Source organism: Scomber japonicus, chromosome 8 (assembly GCF_027409825.1).
Source record: "Scomber japonicus isolate fScoJap1 chromosome 8, fScoJap1.pri, whole genome shotgun sequence".
NCBI classification, from domain to species: domain Eukaryota; kingdom Metazoa; phylum Chordata; class Actinopteri; order Scombriformes; family Scombridae; genus Scomber; species Scomber japonicus.
In genome coordinates this window covers 21,979,902-21,997,875 of record NC_070585.1, presented here as the reverse complement: position 1 = coordinate 21,997,875, position 17,974 = coordinate 21,979,902, and the positions used below count along the sequence as shown (strand labels likewise).

General features: G+C 40.2%; 1 protein-coding gene across 1 annotated transcript; it reads right to left on the bottom strand.

Moving 5' to 3' along the window:
* Positions 1-75: 75 nt before the first annotated feature.
* On the bottom strand, positions 76-15,063 carry LOC128363297 (rab11 family-interacting protein 1). Its single transcript, XM_053324256.1, has 7 exons — positions 14,632-15,063; positions 11,189-11,718; positions 9,798-10,386; positions 7,076-9,117; positions 6,613-6,991; positions 4,571-4,706; positions 76-1,449 (listed from the first exon to the last, which is right to left on the bottom strand). The coding sequence occupies exons 1-7, from the start codon at positions 15,009-15,011 to the stop codon at positions 1,189-1,191; spliced, it is 4,317 nt and encodes a 1,438-aa protein (XP_053180231.1). The 5' UTR covers positions 15,012-15,063; the 3' UTR covers positions 76-1,188.
* Positions 15,064-17,974: the final 2,911 nt, after the last annotated feature.

Here is a 17,974-nt window from a genome sequence, read left to right as displayed (position 1 = left end):
GTCCATTAGTTACAATCTTACTGAAGACACCTCAATGACAAGTCAGAAACTTTCTTTATTTCATGTGCACTTTATTTTATTACAGTACAGTACTGCGGTCATGTAAAGCATTGCAAGTAGCTACAGTGGTACTAGTGTGCTATAGAGAATATATTATCATGACAAAAGTATTTTATAGAAATAACTTATTATAGTCGTATTTACTGCATCAGCACTTTATTCCTACAGTAGCAGGTTGCTATTTCAGCAACAAACAAAAAAAAGCATAACAGACAAAAAACATAAAAATATACTAAAACATTCTTGATGGCTTAGTCTGCAATTGGAGGGCAGCGTTTAAGGAAGGAAGCATTACATAAAAAATAAAAACAAAACAAAGAAACAAAATGCAAACAATAAGTCGATATCTTCTTGAATCTTTTCTGGCAGAGACATAAATATTGTTATTTTAATTATCACACAGCAACTTTAATGCAGAAACGTCTTCTTTTTATAGTTTTCACACCTTGCAGAGCAGCATTTAAGAACGTGTTGCTATTTTTTTGTAGCATTTCTTAAACACTACTTCAAAATAGCTCAAGTTAACCTTTGCATACATGACATTTTCATTGAGCTGTTCATTTGAAAATATTGTGGAAAAAATGTTTTTCTTTTACATTATAGCAGCTCTTATGCCAAGATTGCATTTTAAAGATAACTTGAGATCCTATTTCACCATATTAACTCTTCCTCAGTACTTTCAAGAAAAAAAGTGTTTCCTCCTGCCTGTTGTTTTAAATGGATTTTATGTAAAAAGCAGTGAGTTTGAATTTTAAATTGACAACAGCTGACTATCTTAAATTATTCTAGCAAGCATGGCTGAAATAATAATTTGCATCTGCTTTGATGAAAGCTTCTCTCTTAGTACTTTGTTGTTTTTTGATCGTGCCAAATTGGGACCAGCATGCATGTCAGGTAATTTTGTGTTTACATCAACAGGGCAGTATTAGCAGTGAGAAGACCTGGATGGTTGTGAGATCCAGATTTGTGGAGCACTTGTTTGACTTGATTGTACCTGCCTCTAGAGTGTTTCCCAATCTTAAATAATTACCCTGTTTATCAACCACTCACATGTACAACTAATCAAGGAAACACTATTCCAGAGGTCATCGATCATACATCATGTGCAGATACACCCCGGTACTGTTGTCACTTATGTCGAGTGCGCACTTGAAGCAGCGTGGGTGTCTGCTCCATGATCCGCAACAAAAGATTATCAATGTAGTCCTCTAAGTCACGAACCTGCGCCTTGACCTTTTTCAGCTCGGCCTCACATTTCTCCAGCTGTGCCCCCTGCTGCTCGGAGGCCGCCTGCTGTTTCTGCATGTCCATCTCTTGCTGCAGCAGCAGGGAGATCAGCTCCATGTTGGTCAGGTGCTGGTACTGGGCAGAGTTATCCACTGTCACCTCCTGCAGCAGAGAGGATAGCAACAGTGTGACTATACAGGAAACTACATGCAGGTGTGTTAAAACTGGTCTGTAAATGTCACAATTAAATATATAGTTGGAGAATGTGGGGAGTACACTTACTCACTTTCTTGTGGAGAGATACAGTAGATGAGAAGTTTGATAAAACTCTTATATTTGTCACTTCAATTTGACACTGGAGCTAACAGCTAGTTAGCTTAAGTTAGCATAAAGGCTGAAAGCAGGCAGAAAAATCAATCTTGGCTCTGTCCAAATATACACTGCCAAAGTACAGATTAAACAAACAAGATATGACATTATGCTAGTCAGGCTAGCTATATGCTTTAACCATCACTTCATTTAACATCTCACCAAAGGACTGTAGTGGCACCGACTCATTTAGAGAATTAGAGCTATAAGAAATAGTTCAATCAGAAATGTTGTATGGGGTTATCAATTTGAGTTTTCAGCTGTTCACATCACCTGGTCACGTCTATCCAATAGCACAGCGACACATTGTCACACTATCATTTGTGGCTGTCCCCCTCTCTCTGCCTTTACTGCTTTCATGCTGACGTTTTATCCGCCCCACCACCTGCCCATCACCATCTAACCATGCAGATTCATCACTTCATCAACCTCATCAGCCTTGTCAGCATCATTGGAAGTCATCAGCCGCCACCACCAGTGTTTGGACTGCATGGGAGGTTTTATTCTGCTGCTGTTCTGGACTCATCGTCGACCATTCCTCGATTACAAAATCTCACTGTAGAGTCTAAACACCAAAGACTTTTGACATGACTAATTATCAATATCATCTTTACAATAAACAATTATCTTTGCTCAGGTATCTGTCTCTCTTGATTGAAATGTTTTTAATTTGCATCATCCTTATAAATAAATAAATCAATGTCACCTCTTGCTTTCAGCCTTTATGCTAAGCTAAGCTAAACTAAGCCTCACCTGGCTGTAGTGTCAGACTTAAATTTCATGGACAAATAAAAACAAACAAACAATCTCCTCATCCAACTAATCTAATTTCCCTATTGTGATTAAAATGCCTAACTTACTTGAATATTAAACGTCTTACCATGACGAGCTGTAAAAGGAAACAGGCTAATTTTCATTTGCAGGTGGTAAAATTTAAGTGAATCACAGGAAACAATGAAGTCATCCAAACATCCATGCTCCCGCAGTGTATTTATTACAATAACACCATGTGCACAGCTGTTGTTGATACATGCTCATGGAAGCACTAAATAGTCTGCAGACCTACAGTAATGGCTTTCTGTGATTTAGTATGACATGTTAATAATAGAGTCTCAAACTGCATTTTATGGATAACTTTTGAAAATTAATCGTGACTTTCGGATCCTTTTTGCCAATAGTTGACATGCTAATGGTAGCCTGCACACCAACAATTTCACTCAACCATTAAGTGGCAATTTTTCATTCTTGGCTGTTTTTGGTGTTAAAACATCAAATACAGAGCTGTCAAACAACCAACATCATTTTGTGTCTTTTGTAATGTTGTTAGATTAGCCCAGATGAACGATGTGATGCACCAAATTTTCACTGAGACACAATGTGAATACTTTTTATTTAATTTAATTTGAAAAAGTTGAAAAAGGGATCTGTTGATGAAAGAAACACTGACCGACCTCCAGCTACATCCTTTTTGTGTGTTTTAGTTTGTTTTCTTCTTACTTATTGTATCATCTAATATCTAATTATGAATCTACTACTTTTGTCTGTCTTAAAGGATAATTACCGTTTTTTACAACCTGGACCTTATTTCTAGCATAAATACGACCATTTACTCACCCAGACAACTTTGGTGTCATTTGGAGTCGTTCGGACGAAATTAGCTCCAGTGGAGCGCCGCGTAAGCTATATCCGTATAATGCGAGTACACGGGGCACCGAAGCGCAGCCTCTACATAACGCATTATCTGCCGCGAAACTAGTTCATTTCACCAATATTCTGTTATGATACGTTAGTGCTATTCCCCTCCGAGCCCGTGGTGGCATGTTATCAACATCCGGGGTCTGTAGGTTGACCTACTAACCTCTGATCTGGATGATGTCATTTCCGAACCTCTCTACCACAGCCCGGTTTATCATTGAGCGGAAATCCTCCAGTGTTGTGATATACAGACGTTTATTGACACATCCAGACGCGTATCTCCTGGCCTCACGTGTCACCACAGGCTCAGAGGGGAATAGCACTAACGTATCATAACAGAATATTGGTGAAATGAACTAGTTTCGTGGCAGATAATGCGTTATATAGAGGCTGTGCTTTGGTGCCCCGTGTACTCGCATTATATGGATATACGCGGCGCTCCACTGGAGCTAATTTCGTCCGAACGACTCCAAATGACACCAAATTTATCTGGGTGAGTAAATGATCGTATTTTATGCTAGAAATAAGGTCCAGGTTGTAAAAAACTGTAATTATCCTTTAAATAGGTTTAATTACTCTTTCATGTAAGCATATGTGCTTGAAGAAAGACACATTTTGATTCCCTGCTGGATGTTCATCAGGTGTAAATGTTGTCTTGACCCATACAATTTCGGAAATGCCTGCAGTGCTAAATATCAGTTTCTCACAGCAGTTACAACTCCATTAGAATTTATCTCAACACTTCAAACCCCTCAAAAGTCCATATAATTGTTAAAGGTAACAAAAAGGCAGTAATACTTCACTTCTGTTCATTTTCAGGTCCGACTGAAGATGGTGCAACCTAGAAAGCCTTATTCAGGCCGAAGAATTATGTCACAGTTGAGAGGAGTAATGGGATCAGCATTTCTCTCTTCAGTATTGGAAGTAACCTCAGTCTGACAGGGAGCTGGTAAGAGCTTCACACTTTCACTGTTTTTGCTGGTGGACTCTTCCTGTGATGGTTGTGTGTGATTATGGTGACAACTTAACTTAAACTAATGTATTAACAGATATATTACATAGATACATAAAAGATTATTGTTTATTACAGTTTCTATAATGGATTTTTAAAACTCTCATGTCCCAATCAGCTAAAAAAGGTTATTTATACTGTGTGTAGAAGGTTATAAAGCGCTCATAAAGGAGGACTTTTTGGAGTTTTGTTTTTGTTGCACAGTACCTGACTTCTCTCAGGTTCAGCTACGGCTTGGTGGGCGGTGCGTCCAGGGTGGATGGTAGACTTGAGTTTCTCCAGAACTGAACGACCGTCCTTTTTCTCTGATTGGCTGGAGGTTAATGGCTTCACTGGATGGGGTCTGCAAAGTAAAGAGGTCAGTACTAGCACTTCAACACAGATACGTTTACTGTACTTACTGTACAGTAAGTGCAAAACTGTTTCCTACTGATTAAAACACACTGTGTCTTAGATGGCGAGATGATGGCTGGTTACTGTATTTCACTTCATTCAGCTGATATTAATGACCTCCATATGTGCTCCCTGAAAAACTCCAGATATCAAAGCATTAGAAACAAATCTGACCTTTCACTTCATAAAGGATGAGTGAGGGTAATTTGTATTAGGGCTGCAACTACATCAACTGCTATTATTTTTGATTGATTGATTGACTAATAGCATAGTCTATTGAATTTTGAGAAAATAGTGAAAAAGCTGTTCAGTATTCTTATATTGTCCAACCAACAGTCAGAAACACAAAGATATTCAGTGTACTGTCATACCTGACAAAGAAAAAGCAGCAAATCTTCACATCTTGCAAACTGGAAGCAGGGAAGTTTTGTAATTTTTGCTTGAATGAATCATTTATCAAAACAGTTGATTTTCTGTCGATGGAATTGTTGATTAATTGACTAAGGTTGCAGCTCTAGTATTTGCTGTTAATTGAAGCCACATTGAAAATGTGTTCAGTTTAATGTAAATTAAATGCCACTTTGCTCCTGGAGAATGTGATACTGTTGAGGGGGAACACATACTTAGAATACTTAAAAAAAGAAAATAAAGACTAGAATTCATATTAAAGCTTCTCTGTGATCACAGCAGAAGAACCAAACACTCCATTGTTTTCTTGTTGCTGTTATTATTAATACTTTCAAATGTGGTTGAGCAGTAGTGACTCTGATCCCTCTGGCAGTTTGCACATGTACAAACATCATAGTAACAAATAGTCGGTAAATACCTGAATGTAAACATTTATAATTTGTTTTCTGTGATGCACACTAAAAATCACTAGTTTCAATTTTTACCCAGTTTGGGTCAATATAGCACTAATACAACATTGGGTTAACTTTACCCGGGAACAACCTGTTATTTTGACCCAGTGTTACAACACACAAGTTTTATCTAAAAACTGTCACAAACTTATTGTTTCTCGTACAACAAGATGTGTATGACATTCAAAAGACACACAAGTTATCAGAATCAATAACAAACTGAATTGTAGGTTTAAAAGAGTAAGAGTAGATTATATCAAGTTTTATTTGGGTAAAATAAACCTGGGTCAAACAACACTTTGTTTTCAGTAGCTTTCTGGGCTTGCTCTACATTGACGCAAATGGATAAAATTTTAACCAAGTGGTTTTTAGTGTGTGGAACCAACCTATAATTCCTGGCATGTTGTCTACTTATTCTTAACTATATGTTTCATATGCACAGGGATTCTTGGAAAGACGTAAGTGTATAATTACAATTATAGTGACTTAGACATACATTTTGAACAAAATTGCTGTCTCATGATGTGAAATCACATTTTCGAGTAGTAAAATGTACTCCTATGGGAGAAATGACCATTAGCTTTCATTTATTATATCTAGATATCTGGACGTAATGTAGCAGGTGGTCAAAGCAGCAGTGGAAGTAGCTACGTTAAGGCAGAACAAAGTGGAAGGAAAACAAAATTACATTAGCCAACAAGGAATTGAAACATGAGATGAGTAACATAAATGTGACGTAAAGGCAAGAACAGTGCACGGCAAGTATCATCCAACTGGATTTGGATGCAAAGACAGAATCTATGATGGCATAAATGCATTCAACAACAAACATGCCAGGCCAGCAGTAAACAAAGGTATCAGAGCAACCAAAACAACAACAATAAAATACCATTTGCATGATTTGCAGTGTATGTGGAAATCTGTTTTTACAGACGGTAAGCACCTATGTATGTCTAAAGAGGAGTTTAATGCGTATCCTAGTGTGAGGGTTCTCACCTGCTCTCCTGATGGGGCAGGTTGCTAGCTGGCTGTGTCTCCTCAGGCAAAAGTGAGTGCCGTGCATCGACCAGGGGCTGGTCAGTGGTGAAGGTGGTAGAGTAGGAGGAAGAGAAGGAGGTGTAGGGGGCCAGAGAAGTACTGGCTCCAGCACTGGGCAGCCCCACGCTTGAGGGATGTATGGAGGGGCAACAGACAGGGGTAGGGTGGAGCTTATCCTGTGCATCAGCTGGCAGGGAGAGTGCGGAGGGGATGGGAGAAGAGGGTTCAGGCTCTTGCAAAGATTGCCCAATCTTTGACTTTGAAGGGGTTCTCAGGTTGGGGGCTACTTTTGCATGAAGGTCTTCAAAACTGATCTCAGAGGGTTTTCCTGTCACACAGTTTTCTGTTAAGAGTGAAGATGTGTCATCTTTCGAATATATTTGTGATGTTGTATTCAACTCATTGTGATATTTTTGGTCTTTGTCTGTGGCGTCTACAATAGAATTTGCCTGTTTATCTAATTCCAGTAAGGAAGAAAGAGCTGATTTAGTGGGCTGATAAGACAATGGTCCTTCACTGACTTCTGAAAAGTTTTTAACAAGGGACAACAACTGTTCAAACTCTCTTTCTGCACTTTTGTTTTGGGTGTTTAGACTGCCACTGCTGTTTGCCCTGGACACTCCTTTTGGTCTGAAACGCGCACTAACCACCCCTGACATCGAGTCTGCCCGCTGAAGTCTGGCTAGCTTAGCTTGTGGGTTTCCATTATCATCGCAGTCTTCTTCTTTCTTTTTAAAATAATCAACATTTCTTGTTTTATCTTCAGGGGGATTAGATGTTTGATTCTTTGATGACAAAGTAGCAATGTCCCTGCTGATCATCCTGGAGTTACACTGCGGTGCCACGTTATTCAGCTCGCATCGACAATCTTGGCAATTCCCTTGACAAACTGGAGAGACTTTGCATAGTTTATTAGACAATGCAGATATTTCAAAGGAAGAGTTCATGTCCGGTATGTAGGTGTCCTTTAAAGTGAACATATCTTCGGGTGTGGTCACTGTGGTCTCCTGCTGGTAAATATCTGCTATCTGTGATTCTTGTGGCACTAAACTATTGAGGCCTTTGAGAGTATCAACCACCTCTGACTGAGAGGATCCATCCGAATCAATGAAACTAAAATCCAAATTATTTACATTCATGTTCAGATCTCCTAAGGTTAGTGAGAAAGACACGTTATTGTTTATGCATACGGTTTCAGCTGGATTAATGGTGGAAGACTCCATCTCTTCTACTGGAGTGGAAGTAACACCTGACTGAGAAGGAGCAGCAGATGATAACTTCAAAAGATCAGCAACAGTCACCTCACTATCAAGAAGCATTTTTGGTCCTGAGTTCTGACATGCATTTTTATTTCCAAGGGTCTCTTCTGTTTTCAATGACAAATGATGATTGTTAACTTTGGGCTGTACATAATTTCCTCTGCATACACGCCCATACAAGTCTTGCTCAAACAACATCCCTCCCCAGCGGTCGGTCTCATCTTCCAGGGGTTCATACTTGAACTTTTTGGTCTTTTCTTCAGACAAACAACCCGGTGAAGTAACGGTGGTGGACGGTTGGGAGTGACCACTGAGAGAATCGGAGGTCTCGCTGCTGGTGTTGGGGTCTGGTGAGACACTTGGTGTGTTTCTTTTGCATTCTCCTTCTTTTCCACGCTGCCGTGATGCTGCACCAGTCTGTGACAGGAGGCAAGCTTCTTTATGGACAGCTAGCTCTTGACCTCTGTGCAGCCAACCATCAGAGAATATTTCATTCACTGGAGTCCTTAAAAGTCTCCTTGGAGGCAAAGGTGGAGGCTCCTCTTCACATTTTTGTAGCTCTTGTGTGTGATTATTGTTAACTGGAAGATAACTATGGCTATTAGGGGACGTTGGGCTGGTTTTCAGTTGGCTCTGAGAAAGACTTCCTTTAGGTGAGTTGAGTCTGCTAGAGGCAAAAGCATCAAAAGAGTCTTCCCATTCTCCTGCACTCTCCGACATGCAGTGAGGGGTGGAGTGGCTGGGGGAGTTATGCTGTGTCTCTTTGGATAGTAACGCAGGAAGAGATATCTGCATAGCTACTGGCCTCGGGCGCTCCCGCTTTATGGAAGCCATATTTGTAGCATTAACATCATGAGCAGAGCTGGGAGTGCAGGGCTGCGAGGGCAGAGTAGTGTAATGAAACGGGGATGAGCCAGAAGAGGAGCAAGGCGCATAAGGAGGCGACCTCTGCGACTCTTCAGCTATGAGCTCCTCAAAAAAGGGGTTGCGCTGCAAACGTGGGAGGAAAGGGTTGGAGGGGGAGATGGGTGTTGAGGAGGGAGAGGAACAGGGGGTGATTGGATTAGTGTGATTCCCGTCATTGGGTGAGACATGACCGGTGGGGGAGGTAGAAGGAGAGGAGCACTGAGGGGGTACAGGGGAGTGAGGAGGGAAGGGAGGGGATACATCTGAGCTGCTTTCTACCTTAGGAGAAACTTCCAGCCTGTGGAGGAAAATAGGGCACAATAGTCCTCTTAGTTAATGACGTGCCATGTTACCAAATGGGGAACATCTTTCTTACACAAACAGAAAAGACAACCAAAAAATTATTCCACAAAAAAAGTGGGACATTTGTGCTCACCTAACGTCAGTCTTTAAACATCAGTAGATATAAAAGTGGCCAAATGATATAATTATGGAAACAACAACACAAATAAAATCAAAGAAGCAAAGCACATTTGCAAAATAATCAAGCAGAAAATAAATAATGCATCATAGCCATTCTGGACCATCTGCACTGGCAGCTAATCTGTTGGGTGAGCTCATATCAACATGGAATGATTCTCGCCGCATCCTTCGGCACTTAAAACATTTTTTTCTACACCACAGTGACATTGTATCTTTTCATAGGAAAAAATAGACACACGCTGAAAAATAAAATTGAAATGCTCAAGTGCTATTTGAGAAAAACATATTATGAGATGATGATAGAGCATGGTTGTAAAATGGAGAAAAGTATGAGCTAAATCAATTCCATTTTCAAATGAGCAGGAAGCAGAGCAAACACTGAACTCAGGGCACCCAACTGAATACAGGCCTCCCATGTGCCTGTTGTTGTGTCTGGACAGGACGTACATTCATCAAACACACCCGGAGGCGAGCCTGTCAATGACCCTGACTCACCTTGGTTTGTTTTGGGAGTCACCGGAGCCAAACCAGCCTTTGAGCCTCCCTTCAGATGCTGCACCAGCCTGGTTCACATCTGTCTTAGCCGGGAGAGAATCACTCCTCCCTCCAGAGAATAACGTCTTTCTTAGTTTCCTCCCTTTGTCGGATGAATCGGCCGCAGAGGAGAGGGTTGGCATCGCTGTCTGGGCTTCCTGAATTGAGAAAGATGACGTCTGAGCTTCCTTTTCTTCCTCCTTTTCGTCTTTCTTCATCTTGTCAAAGGACCAGCGTCGGCCCTCAGCAAAGGAACCTCTGTCTTCACTTCGCTTGGTGAGGTTCTGCAGAGAACGAGAGAGCGGGGAGCATTTCTCCAGCAGGACCAGCTTGGACGGGAGGGCACCTGAACTCTTTGGAGTTGATGGTTCGGAGTCATAGACGTGACTTCCATTTATACACAAGGAAGACTTGGACTGAGTCATGGTTTGACCCTTGAGAGACTCCACTGTACTATTTGCTCGAGGGAAGGCTGTTGTGATCTTGCTAGCTTCATCGCTGAAGGCTCGCTTGTGTGTCAGGACCTTTGTGGTGTGCTGGCTGGTGAGCACTGTTGGAGGAAAGAAATGGGTTGTGGGTTAGGGTTAGGGTTAGGGTTAACATTCTGAACACTGATAAATCTGAAGGAGGTTATTGGATCTATACACTGTTTGAGGAGAAAGATATTCAATACCTTGCAGTTTTGTTCTGCCTTAAATCAACTTGTTTACCAAATTGCTTATACATCAGCATGGCTTATATTAGCAATCAATTTTAGCTTCTTGCACATATATTGGTATTGCTGTAACCATATATTGCAGTACAGAAATGTCAAATATATATTCACAATAGACCCATTTGTGTGTTCACATAGTACCCCATGACTAAATACAATTTAATGGGTCATCAATGGATCACCAAAAATGTTTTTATGTGTTATGCAAAAGGCAAATGTGTTAGCATATTTTCAAAACTCAAACACTGGTATTAGTATCAACCTCAAACTCTAGTCTTGGGTCTCACCTGTGCTGACTACTAGTGTTGTAAAGCGATTCGATTCGACTACGATTCAATTCTATGATGAATCTCGAGACATCTCAACGTCTCACATCCTCATTTTTTTATATTACTGCACAGTGACTACAAGGTTTCTTAATCTTGTGTCATGATCAGTTTAGATCTACAGAACAGTGTAAACAGCAGCCAGAATTTGATGTGTGAAAAGTACTTCTGCATATATATATACTGTCCCCCAAATGTTTATTCTTTAATTCTAATTAGATCTCAGCTATAAAACACTGTGATAAAACAAAATGATTTATCAATAGTAACCAGCTTCCATGTCCATGCACATGAATGGTTTCGAAGCCTACCTTTTTTAGCTAAATCTGCCTCTCCATAGTGGGTGTCCACTCTCACTTTACTTGTGTAGATGGGGGAGCTGGGAGGATCTGACAGCAGGCCAAGACTGGGTGGAGGGCCGGGGTTATCGCTGGCAATGGAAGAGACACTGCTATCTGAAGCCAGCGATGAGCATGACTTGGTGTCAGACGACTTGCGCAGCCTTCCTTTGAAAAATTCTTTTACCTTACTCTTCTTCTCCTCTGCTATCTCCACATCTCGTGACTCCACCACCCCTCCTCTCTCCTCTCCAAACGGTTGGCCGAGGGATCCTGATAGGGCGGCATAGCGGCCCGGCACAATGGCAGAGGAAGACTCCATATCACATCTCTTTTTCCCTGTGACACGATCCTTGAGCTTGCCAAAAGCAGACCGTGGTTTGTCCTTCATGGTGAGATCGAACATACTAGCTGTCATGTTGTTGCGTGTGAACTGGACTGTCACCTGAAGTTCACCACGTTCCTTTTCCTTTCTTCCTGCCTTGGAGTTGAGCTTGAACCATCTGGAACAATAAAAGAAAAGAGGCAGTTAACATCCACAAGGGGACAATGAATCATATATTACAGCCTTAAATAAATACCGCACAAGTTTGACTAAAAACTCTCCTCTAATCTATAATCTATGACAGTCTTCCCTTGGACTGACCACTACACTGCATTTTACATTTAGATGCACTGATTCAAAACTACAGACAGGAATGCACTACCAGATCAATTGTGTGTTCACTTATTCCAGTACCGGCTATGGTCAGAGGTCATCCAATATTACATTAAAAGAACACGACACACTTCAGGCATATAAACATTATCTGATGGATGGACAGACCTGCAACCACTGACCCCGACTCACATACACCATTTTACTCACTCCACTTATGTCCTCTCCTCTGTAGTGTTTGTGTAGCCGTTTATGTGTTGCTGTTGTTTTGTTTCTGTTTTTTTGTTTCTGTATGTATTTCTGTCTTCTATGTGCTGCACAACAGGAACCTGCTGTTTTAACTGAGTCAGGCAGGTTTAAATATAACACATTTTATCATCTGTACTTTTAACCGTTTGCTGTATAATAATAATAAATTAAATGACCACAATATAATATAAGAGTAATGCTATATGTGTAAAGCTTGAAAACAAAAGTTACATGTGTTATCAGGCCATCTGCCGAGACCACATGAACAACAACAAAAAACATTGATTTCCTTTTGGCAATGCTGTCCACATATTACATAATCTGGAAATATTGCTCGGGGGCTTGTGTTCAAAATCGGACCACTGTGTTTGACAACATACTGTTCTACAAGCCCCAGAGCAGGAAATCACATCCCAAATTCCTGTACGTCCACCCACCTACACCTGGCGTGGACACGGACAATATGTGGAGTCAACCAATGAAATCCTCCCTCTCTTCCTGCCACCTTAGTCTTTGGATTCTATTGCAGAAAATGTTGTTGAGCCAAAACTAACAGCAGGATTTCAGTGTGAGTTTCACTGAGCATAGAGAGAGAGAGAAGAGAGAGCGGAGAGGCCACAATTAAAGCCAGATGTGCCATATTGCTTTACTCTGCTCATGGTGGAAATGTCTCACATATTATTGGTGAGCTGTTACATCACCTGTGGCACACTGTCACTGAGTGTCTCAGAGTCTCATGATCAGGCAAATTAGATTTCAGCCAGAGTCAAAATTTCAAGATGGCCTGTCCAACTTATGCTTACAGTATGTAGCTCAGTCACAACTAAAGATCTTGAGATTGACTGTTTCATGAGCTGCAAAGAGCCATTCTCCATCCAGTGAGCTAATAAAACACATAAAATGACTAATCTGAAGTCGCATATGGTTTAGGTTGTTGTACAAGTGCCTGTCAGAAACAAATATGAAAGGAAAAATGGCTCCTGTGATACCTAAATCAGTTATTCTGAATATTATATAATATTAAATGTACATGTGTGCATCCGTATTATTTACTAATTACTAAGTTTGTCACTCTGAGGTTACAGATCATTTAAAGGAAATCATTACAGATTTATCGTGTAGAAAATACTGTACGTAACTATAATAAAAGTCCATGTTTATAAACAGCATACATTCTTTTCACTAAAATGTTGATGTCTGTTGTATATTTTGGAAAATATTATTAGGTAGTCACAAAAGTAGAATGTAGAATGACTTGATTTTAATGAATTATAATGGTATTTTGATTTAATTCACAAGTCAAATGTACTGCATAAGAAAGGTGGTGAACTCTGTCCAGTGGTGGACTTAAATTCCCACAATTCAAATTTTTAATCTAAGTGAAGAGATACTTGTTTTCTATCACTGTTTGTGAAGTAAATACTTTTTTATATTGTGTCTATTTTACCTCTGAATCGCTTTGTATGTGTGTCTTTGTATGTGACAGTCACATTCTCACTCAATATGGGAAATCTAAACCACACAGTAAACACTTAACTGCATGTATTCAGTCATAGTTAATCACTACTGATGTGCAACTACCTCACTATAGTGCACTGGCTCACAATTCATCACAATAATTGCATTATTGTGAGGAATTCTGGTCTTGGATGACCAACGCTTTTCTCTACTTTTTCAAAAGTGGAGTTGACAGACCACATAATTTGCGATATGAGTGTGGAAGTAGAGGTTTCTATCTCACTTTGGCAGAGATACACAGCTGTAAAAGCCACAGCTAGATACTAGATTGGCCACAAGATGGATAAAAAATGACACAATGTCCTATTGTTTCCTGTATATTCTATAAGAAAACATCAAATAAACACACAATTTGGTCAGTGGTAAAAGAGAGTATGTTATATAGTACTTTAAAATGTAAAATACCAACTGTATATAGCCTATGTGTAGTTGTGGAGGATGTGTATTGTTCATATGGATTGAGTTGAGTTTTTTGTTGTTGTTGCTAAAATCATTACTTTGCATTGCATTGTGGGATGTGCTGCTGAAATAACCTACTAATGGATATCTATGCAGAGGGCCAGAATTTTATGACCCCATATGCAGTTAGGGTTCAAGCATAGTCAGTTTACTAAACCCTGTGTCATCCTGCAAGACAGACAAAACAGCTGATGTCACTGATGGAGTCTGATCTGCCCATCCTCTGGTTGATCAGTGAAATCATCAGAGGATCATCAGTGATATCAGCTGCTGGTGTTTTGGAGTGGAGATACAGCACATGGCTGAGAGGCAGGGGACAGTATCAGAACAGAGCCAGCTGCAATGATTCAATTATTTAGATTTTTTTTGTAACTGCTGGGAAAGTTAACTGCCTCCAGTAGGTTACAGAATTAACTTAACCCTTAACCGGGATAAAACATGACACATTACTTAGGTCTATATGTGAGGACTTCCCTTCATTTACTGTCATCTGTCATGCACACTGGGTAAAATTACTCCAATCACCACCTACTCATCTCTTGGACAGATTCCGTCCTGAAAGATTTTATCAAGCGGGATGATGGTTTGACCAAGAAACACGTCAAGCCCTATGAGCACCCGGTGCATGACCGTGAGGACCAGGTCCCCGCTCCCCGGAGGATGGGAGCTCCGGCCGCCGTCCTCCAGGATGCCCGGCAGCAGCTCGAAGCAGCATTCCTCATTCCACTCTGGCACCGCCGCCTTTTCCACCAGCCCGGTCGTGTATTTCTCCTTCCCCACCTGGATGATGGTATAGAGGTAGCGGCTGCCGTGCTTGCCCTTGGTTCGCAGTCCTCTTGCACGGAGAACGGTGACATTGACATGAGTGGGCACCCATCGTTGATCATCGTCCAGATCTATCAGTGACATCATCTTGCACCGCGAGACAGGGGCAGCGGCTATGTGCGTGTGTGTGTGTGTGTGTGTGCGTGTGCGTGTGTGAGTGAGTGTTTGTCCCTTAATGATCGTGGCTTCACTCAGTCGCGTGTCACCTCAGTTGATTGGGATCATCCTCTTTACGTTGCGCCACACTCCCCGTGCTGCGCAAAAAATATCTCTGCAGAATTTCTCCAAAGTCCACCGAGCCTCTGAGGGTTTACCCGAGGTCACTTTCCAGACAGTACATCGGACCTATGTTAGACTTGAACCTCTGCATGCCATTCCTAAATCCAATCAATGCAAACCAAGTTAGGCCAGCTGCGTGCAGAAATCATCCCAAATCCATCCTCCGCATACGTCGCATCAGTAGTTTAGTGTCCGGGATCTGCTCATTGTGCTCGCGGCCCGCCCTCCTCCACCAAAACCAGGCCCGCATACAGCGAGAGAGATGCCGCAGAATTAAAGAGAAACACCCAACAAACAGATGAGACGGTCTGCTTCAGCGACTCACACCATACATGCTGCTGTAGGTTATAGGCTCAACTTGAACAGAGACGAGAAGAAAAGCACAACTTGTTCTCGTTTGAACAGAAGAAAATACGGTTACTGGAGTTTCTTTGCTCCACCCTCCATGAAAAGTAAATATTATCCAAGTCATCCTATTAAAAAAATATATATTCATGAACTACAGTGTTTTCAACCATCTTGCGATCCTCAAAGCAACATGCAGCGATAGTAAAGTGTAAAGAACCCCCCTGAAATGATGGCAAAGACGGTCCTGAACTGTATTAACGATGACTGAAAAATGAAAAATGCATTAAGATCATTTTAATATTGAATTTGTTGAAATTGTTGACTACGCAAGAGTCATCTATGTACACACAGCCTGTGTGGTGGGGGTATTTTTGGTGGGCACTCTCATCTCAGATTTATGGTAGGCTGCAATCATTTATTGATATTGTCTTGAATTGAGCTTCTACAGATGGACCAAAGCACTCTTCTCTCATCCTCGCAACTACAAGGCCATCTAGTGGAAATCAGCAGAAATTCAGTAAGATGAAAATCTACACCATTTATTTTATTTATTTAAACTGTAAACTTGAACTCTGATAAGCGTTAAGCCGTAGACTGCATGTAATGAATGAAAAAAAGTCACCATCAATGAAGGCCCAGACACTATGAGTCACTATGGCAAGCTGGTATATGGTTATAAAAGTCAGATAAAACAACGTTATATTAAGTTTTGTCTATTAATGAATCATTTAGCAGACTATCATTTCCTTAATGGATGATAAAGTGGTGAATTCTGACTGTGAATCAGGCTGCAGCCCACCTTACATATTAAATACATTTGTTCAGCTTCAATCTGCCAAAACACAGGAGGCGGCAACTGAAGCTGAAAAATATAGTTGAAGATTTTAAAAATATATAAAGATGCAAATCAATGACGCAGAGGCATGACAGTAAGCTCACAATTTGATCCAGTAATAATGTGTTTGGTGATTTGCACTTGAAAAGGCATCAAAGTTAAAATACAGAAGAACTTTTAGACATCTATTTTTATCTTTATCTTTATCTTTAGCTCAACAGCATTTAGGAACACATTAAGACTCTGCTCCCTATTTAAAAAACTCACTTTTCAAATTACATTCTGCAGCTGCACTATGATTCTGCTCTGTCAGACATATTAACATATATTTCCAAATAATCTCCAATACTGTAGGAATTATTCAAACAATAAAAGGTAATCCAGACACTCAAAATTTAAAATAATCTATAAATCTAATTTAGAAATTACCTAAAAACTGATAATGTGTGATGTATGGTAGGCTATTTTCCATTTTTTCAGTACATGTATACATTTCTGTGCAATCTCATCTTATGGTTTTATGTATTTATTTATTTTATTTTAGTCTTATCATTATTTTCAGCCATTTAGCCACTACAATTACAGCTTTTGCATATTTCCTTCCTCACAGTTACATGTTTTTATATTTGGCGTGCCTGGATTGCCCGTCTTGTTTGAAGCACTCTGTTACTTTCCACCTGTCACATTTTTGATCTACATTTGATTATATAGAACAACCAGGCATCTCTTTTCTTATTACTGGAATGATGTTCCATCAGTGTGAACAATCTCAACATGAGTGATTGAGATAATTATTCACTGATCGTACTTGTCCAAAGCTTCATATCAATGTTCTAAATTTAAACTGAGATCACACATTATGTGCAATAAACAGTTCAGTGCAGGAGCTGCTCTATCAAACTGACAGCTGTCTTGTGTGCACAGAGTCACAGTGTTATAACAGAAGACACTCAAAGGTTTTATTCTGATCTGAGGGTGAATTCACACTGTATAGTATTTGAATGTGAAACCAGAAATGTCTGATGCACATAAAAGCAATAACCTTAGTCCTTAAAATATCTTCTGTGTCTCTGTGGAGGAGAAAAGTGTCAACACTGGCATAATCTTAAATTGGAAAGCCCCCAATTTTTAACAGAAAGCCTTGGTTATAAAGGAGTTTGAAAGCTGTTGATAGTTAGCAGGGAGTCTAAAAGGTCAAAATAAGGCATCAAGTTGCATTGTGGGATTGTGGTGTAGGTTTAAAGAGATTGCAATTTATATTTGGGATTGAAAGTCAGAATATGTCAGCTGCTGCTTGACCATTCAGTTTCAAATCTGCCTATTGCAAGTCCCTCAACTGTGAATGTATATCTGAAAATAGTGAACATGCCTGTCAGAAGACATCAAGTGTCACATGTTGTCCACTCAATAGTCCAAAATACTGTACAGAGATATTCAGTAAATTATCATGTATGACACAAAAAGCTTAAAATCCTCGCATTCATGAAGTTCCAACCAGCAAATGTTTCCTTAGAAAATGATCTAATCAATGCAATTATCAAAATAGTTGCGGACTCATTTTCTGCAATCTGCCATTATTGCAGCTCTA